Below are 9,325 nucleotides of genomic sequence, written 5' to 3' on the forward strand. Positions count from 1 at the left end.
GAATTGCATTGGATGAGGAAGTTATGCAATGCATCATGGGGGAAGGAGAACTCCGTGTAGGGCTTAGATTTATTTGGTCTATCCAAGCTACAGAAAACTTTCCAAGAAAAGATGTCCAACTAGACCAGTTTTTCCTGACAAAACAGGAAAGTAATAGATATTGGGCCATCGTCAAAAGTCCATCATCAGGACACCAGAACTGTGGAATTTCAATCAGTTCATAGAAAAACATGTTGGGGTGGATATAATTTTCTGGAAAAGAACAAAAAAAAATAGCATTTGACATAGATTTAGAGTATTCATGTCATTTCAGCAAAACAAAAAGTATCATAAGGACGATTTGCACAGTGACTTAACCACCCATCAGTGCAAGATCAGATGTCATTGTTAGCAATTAGATCGCTTCCAAAAAAAGAACAATCGATTTTTTATATCTAAGAAGACAAATAAAAGAGAAGTAACAAAAATAAGTTGCTCTCTTTTCGTCAGCCCCTCACCCACTTTCTAATCTGATGAAGCTCGAGAGGAGTTTACAGTGTTATGACATTCATCAATGTTGTCACCTGACGAGGATTTTGCGGAATTTAATTCCTTAGCCACAGAGATCTCTGATGAGTATTTCTTAATCCGTAAGGAGATGAGAATGCTTGATAACATACCAAGTAAGGGAAGAAGGTAAGAAAGGGCCTGAGATTTCTGAGAGCCAGTGGTGGAAGCAATGGCAGCACCAGCAAGGCTGCCCATAGATGTATTCTGTAGGATCATTGGCAGGCAGCCAATAACTGTAGGAAGCAGAAAATCGACCAGAAATCTGACTTTCGTAGCAGCCAAAGCATAGTTGATGACATACGAGGGCATGGGCGAGAAACGAGCTAAAAGGACGAATTTCCAGCCATCTCGCTCAACTCCTCTCAAAAGGAGATGAAAATACTGATTTTTCTGTATCCACTCTGATGCCGAGCTTGAACTCCTAAAAACAGCCCTGAACAAATCCAAGATGACAATCAAATGAGTAATCAACAAAATTGAGCAGCAACAACTCTTCTTAGATTTAAATAAAAAGAAATAAGCTCCTTATGTTCACATGCTTATTCAATAGCAAGATATGCTATTACACATGTACTAGTTCAAACAAGAGTAAACTAGCTTGTATCAACTGTTGATGCATGCCAGATAAAGCAGCTCCTAAACAAATGGTCTATCAAATTACACTACAAGTGGGTGAAGGAGAGCAAAAATCGGATGGGGAGCTTCAAATAAGCATGATTCCTTCTTTGGAAATTTAAACTTTCTGGGAAGTTATCTTCTCTTTCCATAACATAGTTTAAAATTTCTAAAGAAACCAAAACCAACCGAAATGTTTGTTTTCATTCCCACCGAAACATATACTGAAACTGAAACTAAATCTGTAAGGGTATTAGTGGTATATTATACCGGTATGTGTTATATAATTATATTTACATAAATTGCATGTAGTACGTATATATATATATATATATATATATATATATATATATATATATATATATATATATATATATATATAGAGAGAGAGAGAGAGAGAGAGAGAGAGAGAGAGAGAGAATATATATATATATATATATATATATATATATAAAAATTGCATGTGAAATTCGGAATGTATTGAATTATCAGACATACGCGACAGTGCATGTCACTAGGTGTTCAATGTTGTTAAACAATTATGGATTGATGGCTTTTTAGTGTGTATTTGGACTTAATCAAGCACTTATTTTTATTTTTTTTGACAGATAACAATTTTATTAGTAAAGGAAAATCTATTTAAACGAAGGGACAAGGCATCCCACTGATGTAATAGTCTTTACAGCAAACCCCGATTACAGAGCATATCCTTATGTTTCATCTTAAATGTCCATCATTGCATATGTTTCCATAGATTTTCGTAAATTTATAGAATTTTTACCGAAATTTTTATTCAAAACAAACATGTTTCCACTTCAATCATAACCAAAACACAAACCGAAACCGAAAACGGGAACCTTGTTCCATAAACCTCTGGCTAGTGAGAGGGAATTAGGTCACCTGACCTCTTGTCATCCGATCACAACAACATGACTATTTGTTTTTGCTGGTTGCTACTTAAAAATAAAGTGATATTAATAAAGTACCAATGGCCACAAGATGGGAAGTCAAACTACAAACCAAATTGCCAAGCCAAAGGGTTCATCACTAGGTCACAAAGCGTGAAGGAGTTGTGCATTTAGGTAGGAGATATGGAGACCTTCTACCCAGCTACACCACCAATGTGCGTGGTTTTTCATCAGTCTTGCTTATTTTTGCTTCCTCAAGTTAAGTTGTAATCCCCACAATTCCTTTTGTGAATCAATGGGGCCCTGAGAATCAGGGTAGAGAAGAGGTCTGTTGCTTTGAAAGCAATCACCAACTCCTCATTTCCCATGAATATTTGAATGACGGAACTGAAAATATAAGTGAATGCACGATTAGATAAATCCCTGCTTGGCATGTAACTTGATTTTTGAAATGGGTAGATTCATTGAATAAAACCAGAAAACTACAAAGGGGCAGAGATTGCCCTACATATAAAGAATTCTTAAACACCCCTCTTAACCCGAAGATCAGCCAACTAGTTAGCACTAAGGAGGGAATGACAGAACTTTAAAAAAACTGAAAAAGAGTGATAGATGATGACCCTGAATTCATTGACACTAGAAAAACCCAAACATAGGTTCCCCGGTCACCAATTTTGTAGTTCTTTTATATATTTGTATTTACATTCAATAATTATATAAAAAATAGGGATGCTGATTTCCCACAACCAACCTCTCTCCTACCATCTTCTTCTTCCTTTCTCCTTAATGGAAATATATAGAGCCTATGAAAAGCCTTCTGATTATAGTACCTATGGATGCCTTCTGAGCAGGCTTAGGAATCGTCTTCCAATCCCTTGTCTTATCCTGTGATCTATCCAAAGAATCCAATGATGCAAGCTTTACATTTTGTGCACCTCCAAACAAAAATGCTTTGTTCTTTTCATAAGTGTCAAATTATACATGCTTGACTCCATACAGTTATAAGATTGATCTTTTAACAATGAAGCTGTAAAAGAAATATCAGACAAAAAACACAAATCAACGACACGAGAGATTTACATGGTTAGTCTTAGTCACATTCATCCACGGGCATAGGCGATCCAAGGGCTTCCATTATAAGCGAAGATTGCAAAGTACAAGATACCCAAAGAGATCTATGATTGAGACCTTATATGATGCAGCAATAAGCTAAAAGATCGGTACCACGTGGACCTGATCTAAGAAATTAGGGAAGAAAATCCAAGAGGAGAGCGAAACATCGAAATTCACACTAAAACGGATGCTTGCTAGTCGTACGGTCAGTTTGGGGGAGAGAACTCGTCATTATTTTAATCTCCAATAATGACCCCTCTTTCATCAACTAAACCCCTTTATACTTAACCCTAAAAGCAATCAGAACTCTTGAAATATTCCAATCTCAACACTGCAGAGCTCCATAAGTGATGTAACATAAAAATAATCCACTAATAAAGTTATTAAAAGACTAACTTATTACTTAAGTTATTTAAGCTAATAACGTATGTTGATGGTCCCCATCATTTAAGTCACTAAAACCCAAAAAAGAAAAAGAAAAGAGGGTTGTATGCCAGAAATCCTCGTCAATGATTATAATGGTGCTCCTGCATTCCCTCCTCTGAGATGAAGATAACTCACCTCCAACAGAAAAAGCTGCAAGTATTGCTGATGTACGAAGAGATACATTTTTTTTTAAATCTTCTTTCAAAATCTGCATGCTTTCACTTGGTGGTTGCCCTAGCCACTTGATTAGGAATTGCCAATATTGATTACCTCGATAGTCGATAGGAAGAGGCCCCTTTCATGTCTTAATTACCTCCCTAGGTTTCTTGAGTAGTTAATCACTCAATCACTAGTTTAGGCAGATCATTGGTTTCATCAAACCCATGACAATTGTACAAATCAGCTACATTGAGTATAGGACTGATCTGGAGAACATCAGAAAACTCCACAATGTAAGCATTAGAACTGATTTTCTTCAAAATCTTGAATAGAACAATCTTTAGCCTTCAACTTTAGATAAGATCAGATCCCTAAGGAAACCGTTCCTTCATTTAGTGCATCAAAACATAATCGCCTTCGCTAAATTCTTTGAAATGACAGTGCTAATTCTAGATAATGCTCATTGCTGTATTTGATGGATGCACACACTTCTTCAGGAATGTCTTTAATGTGATCAGGATGAGCATCAACATCCTCACTCACATGTGCATCTTGAGGAGGCAACGGGGCAGGTCAACCATTTGCTGTGGTTTATGCCTATAAGCGACTACAAACGGAGACTTCTTGATAGTGCGATTAACTGAGGTATTATAGGCAAACAAAGACTTCTTGATAGTGCGATTAACCGAGGATTATAGGCAAACTCAACCCGAATCCCACGTTCTCACATAGTCCTCCCCTACAATGCAATGTAAGTTACCAAGGCTTCGTTGAGGACTTTTGTTTGCCCATCTGTTTGCGAATGACATGTGCCAGAATACTTCAACTGGGTACCCAATTTCGTCCATAGAGTATGCCAAGAATGTCCCATGAACTTTGGCATCTCGATCTGAAACTATAGTGGAAGAAACTCAGTGAAGACAGACTACCTCATCGAAGAACTACGTGTGACACACCGGATGTCTTTGAGCTGCGTCAACTACTTTTGAGTATGGAATAAAGTAGGTCATCTTTGAGAAATGGTCAACTACCGCAAATATAGTATCATTTATTTGAGCAGTCTCTGAAAGGCCCAAAACAAAATCAATGTTAAGATGAAGTCATGGTGAAGTAGATGTTAGAAAAGGAGCGTACAAACCTGCATTTTTGTGGTTGTTACTTTGCAAACTAATATATCCAACACCTCTTCACTAATCTTTCAAAATTACATTGAATCTTCAACCAAAAGTAATGGTTAGCCATCATAGCTAAGGTTGTACCCCTTCCAAAATGACATCCAAGTCTACCTCCATACAGTTCTCTAATGACTTGATCATGCAAGGATCCCTCTGATACACACAACGGGTGACCTTTAAACAAATAGCTATCATGTACAACAAAAAAAAAGAAGTACTTGACCCACTTGACCATCTTTCACCCTGAGTTCAGGGGTTCGATCCCAGCTTACCTATCAAAAAAAGAAAAGAAAAGAGTACTTCACCCACCTACTACATTTTTCATCTATTTCAATATACAACTAAAAAAAGGATCACTTCAATACTGTCATCTCTTTGAAACCCACAACTTGTAGATGCATGGTATACAATAGTAAAGAGCGCCTACTAAGTGCATCAACCATTTTATTCGATTCCATCCACTTATGATTCAATGAGAATGTGAACTCTTGAAGATAAGAACTCCATACCATGTCTAGGACTGAGTTTCTCACTTATGCTTCAATGAGAATGTGAACTCTTGATGATAAGAACTCCATATAATGTCTAGGACTGATGCAATCACATGCGGAGGGCTGAGTTTCTTTTGTAAGTTCAATAACATAAGTGCTTTGTGGTAGAAGTAAACAACAAATTCCCGATGCACTAAAGAATAAGGCCAATGTTGTAATACACCACACTAAGGTCGAGAACTCCAAGTCATAAGCACAGTTTTAAACTCCCACCAACTTGCATCAATTTGAAAATATTAATAACATTCCATTAACAAGACAAAAGTTTAAAAGTAAAAGAAATGGCATGATCACTAACATTCAAAACCACGTGAAATATAAATGTTTAGAATGAACCTTACTGTTCCAAACATCTGCGACAATGCATGTTACTAGGTGTTTGATATTGTTAAATCAGAATGGATGGTTGTCTTGATTATGTCATGGCTTTTATGTGTGTATTTGTGCTTATTGTAACATTTCGCAAAGTTTTATCTTAAATTTCAATGATTTCCATGGATTTCCATAAACTTCTACGATTCTTACTTGATTTCCACAGGCTTCTAGGAACTACATCCACTTTCGTATGGACTAAGAACGTACTGAAACTGACATTTTTGAAACGTTGGTCACAAACGGAATGGCGCTTCATAGCATTTATCAAATTCTCGCTAAAGAAGGCTACTCGTCTACGATGTCGGCTGAGAACAGCCCCTGTTCCAACATGAGATGCATCACATTCCACCATGACAAGTTTCTCAAAGTCCTATAAATCCAATACAGGTGTTTCAGTCATTGCTAGCTTAACCAAGCTGGATTCCTTATACACAGCTTTGGACCCCACATAAGTATTTCCTTTCAAACATGCAGTAATAGGAGCATAGTAGCACTGAAATTACGGATGAATCTCCAATTGATGAATCTGAGCCATGAAAACTGAGGATATTTCTCATACTTTGAGGTGCTGGTCATTCAAGGATAGCTTTCCACTTTTCTAGATCAGGTATCAACCTATCAACAGCAACAATATACCCCAAAACAAAACATTGTCGCAAAGAAAAGAGAATGTTTGCAGATTGACATAGATCTTCAACTTGAGAAGAACCTCCATGACTTGATGTAAATGAAACAAGTGCTCATTTATGTCCTTAGCATAAATCAGAATGTCATGACAGTAAACTATAACAAATGAACCGAAGCAAGAACGAAGTACCTTTGTCATAGCCTGCATAAATGTGCTTCACACGTTAGAAAGGCCAAGAGGTATCACGAGCCATTTACAAAGGCCATACAGTATCTTTAAGGCTGTCTTCTACTCACCACCGGGTAGTAACCACTTCTCAGGTCAATCTTAGAGAATACTTTTTTTTTAAAGTATCTTAGCAAACACTTTGGAACCAACCAACATGTGTAACATGTCATCCAACCTTGTAATTGGGAACCTTTACTTAACGGTTAACTTATTAATTGTGCGGTTGCCCACACAAATCCTCCATGAACTGTCTTTCTGCAGAGTAGTCACAGTCGGTAACACATGGGCTCTTTCACGCACCAACCCTTTTGCAATCAAGTCTTCTACCTTTCTTTGCATCTTAGTACGATAATTAGGCAGCATTCGGTATGCTGATTGATCTAGTAAGGCAGCTCCTGAAGCCTTTTGAAAAAAAAAACAACTTAACTAAAATGAAGCCATATAAAGTTGGGTGCTTCATGTCTAAAAGATATCTTATCCACAAAAGATGAATCTAGTCGACAGCTCATATCACACCAGACGTTACTATTCCAGGGGAAAGAAACCCGCATAAGATTTTACCTGTCTTTACCTATTTATTTGCCAAAACTGGCTTTTTCGTCATCACAACTGATCCAGGTGAACAGATTTTAATGCCAAGTTTCCACATCCAAAAGAGTATAAATCACAAGTTAAAGATTTAACTACCAAATTTCTTGAAGCATTCAGCCTGGTTAGTTTCGATCAATTTCACCAGTCTCAAAATTATAATTTCTACAAAGACGACTAAAACCGAATTCCCATAAATCAGAAAACTTCTGAATCACAACATTCTCCCGCTGTTTTTTTTCAAAAGCTACCACAGATGCAATTGTAACACCATTTCAATACAATGAATCTCCAATCAAGATAAATCCTAATAATTAAAAGATAACCAACCAAACCCAGAAAATTCATTCTTATCGAAACCTTCCAAAACATAATTTCTCACATCTCTCACTTCCAACAAAAACACAAAATGCAATGAACTCTCCCAAGCCAACCAAAACCTAACAGCTCATTCTTATCAAAAGCTTCCCAACTCACCGATCACCATCAGCAAAACTCAAACTTCAGCAAATTTTCCTAATCTAACAATTCGCATCAAAGTCTATTATCCTCCTAATTCTGCATTCACAAACTACTCGCAATAAATCTAACTAAGTTAAAAGCTCCTAGTTTCACTCAAGCAGTAATCAAAAGCATTCACTATATTCTAAAAGAAATAGAACACCATGGCGCATTCACCATATTCTAAAAGAAATAAGAAATATACCATCTTCTATGGATTTTTGGATTTTGTTATTACTCACATTTTCAGGGAAGGTAATCTTGTTGCGGATAGCTTGGCCAATCATGCATGTGATACGAACATTAATGCAGTTTACTGGGATTGAGCTACTCTCCCCAAAAACTCTAGAGGAGCTGTTAGATGCAACAAACTAAGTAACCCTTATATTCTCACCAAATAAATATTGTTTGTAATAATTTATACAGGGGTTTTATTTATCCTCTTCCTATATCTTGATGGCTTGAGGCAAGATTCTAGTGTTCTTGTAACTATTTTTTTCTTATCAATAAAATTTAAGTTGCGCCCGGGTCCTAGATAAATTTCGGGTAAAAAAAGAAAAAGCAAAACCAGAATTAAACAAAATAGATTAAAAAATGTCAGGATGTAAACACAAATCGCAATCTGGGTGCAATTTGCAATCTAGAACGGAGGTCCAAATCAAATCCAGATTGCAATTTGAGTAAAAATCATACCTTCCAATCCAGAAGGAGAGAGAAGCTCCTAAGATCTTGGCAAAGAAGACACAGGCCACGGCCGGAAAGAAGCCAAAGAGGAGGGAAGCTCCGCCCTCTAAGAAGACGGCATAAGGCAGGCACAATGAGAGGGAGAGAGTGTGCATTGCAATGTAGAGAGGGATCGCCCAAAACCCTAATCTCTCCTTCAAGTCTCGAAAGATTTTCATAATCTCGTCCGTTTCCCATCCGTACTGCTTGCTCGCAGATCTGAGAATGGCTATAATCGCAACCAGGATAGCCACTTTAGATAATCGCCCCAACCTTCCCATCTTCCTCCCTTTTTTCCTACTCAACTGCAACCGATTTCTCTTCGATTATAAGGGTTTTCGAATGGAAGAAGAAGGAGGTGGGTCTTTTGGAGAACAGAAAGGGCACCTGCTATATATGTAAGAGCACCACGTTTTGCCATGATTTTTTCGCCCCTCATGTAGGATAATGCGCCCCCTGATTTGACGTTAAAAAGTGTTAAAGTCTCCCACAATTCACGTTAGAGGGGGCGTATTATCGTAAAGTGGGGGCGAAAACATCATCCCCACTTGTTTTTTAGTGGTTTGTTTTTCTTGTTTCGACGAAGCTGAGCTGATGTGGAAAAATGAATACGGATAAGATGGAGACAAAAGTTACTCCTAATCATCAAAATGATACGGTGGGGACAGAGTTAATCGAGTTTTTATATGGCCTGAGCACGAATGGTCCAGTATTTTTCATGAAGGATGATCCAAACCGTCCATTTGAAGGGCCACAATGTAAATAGCCTGTGCCCAAAAGATCATT

The 9,325-nt window shown here is 37.4% G+C and overlaps 1 protein-coding gene across 1 annotated transcript; it reads right to left on the bottom strand.

The window, feature by feature from the left end:
* Nucleotides 1-259: 259 nt before the first annotated feature.
* LOC143847414 (uncharacterized) lies at nucleotides 260-8,919 on the bottom strand. The gene is made up of 2 exons (XM_077356229.1): nucleotides 8,510-8,919; nucleotides 260-982 (listed from the first exon to the last, which is right to left on the bottom strand). Exons 1-2 carry the CDS (start codon nucleotides 8,818-8,820, stop codon nucleotides 505-507), a joined length of 789 nt encoding a protein of 262 aa, XP_077212344.1. The 5' UTR covers nucleotides 8,821-8,919; the 3' UTR covers nucleotides 260-504.
* Nucleotides 8,920-9,325: the final 406 nt, after the last annotated feature.

The sequence above is a fragment of the Tasmannia lanceolata genome, unplaced genomic scaffold (genome assembly GCF_043159265.1).
Source record: "Tasmannia lanceolata isolate RefF3 unplaced genomic scaffold, GAP_Taslan_0.1 ptg000015l, whole genome shotgun sequence".
NCBI lineage: Eukaryota > Viridiplantae > Streptophyta > Magnoliopsida > Canellales > Winteraceae > Tasmannia > Tasmannia lanceolata.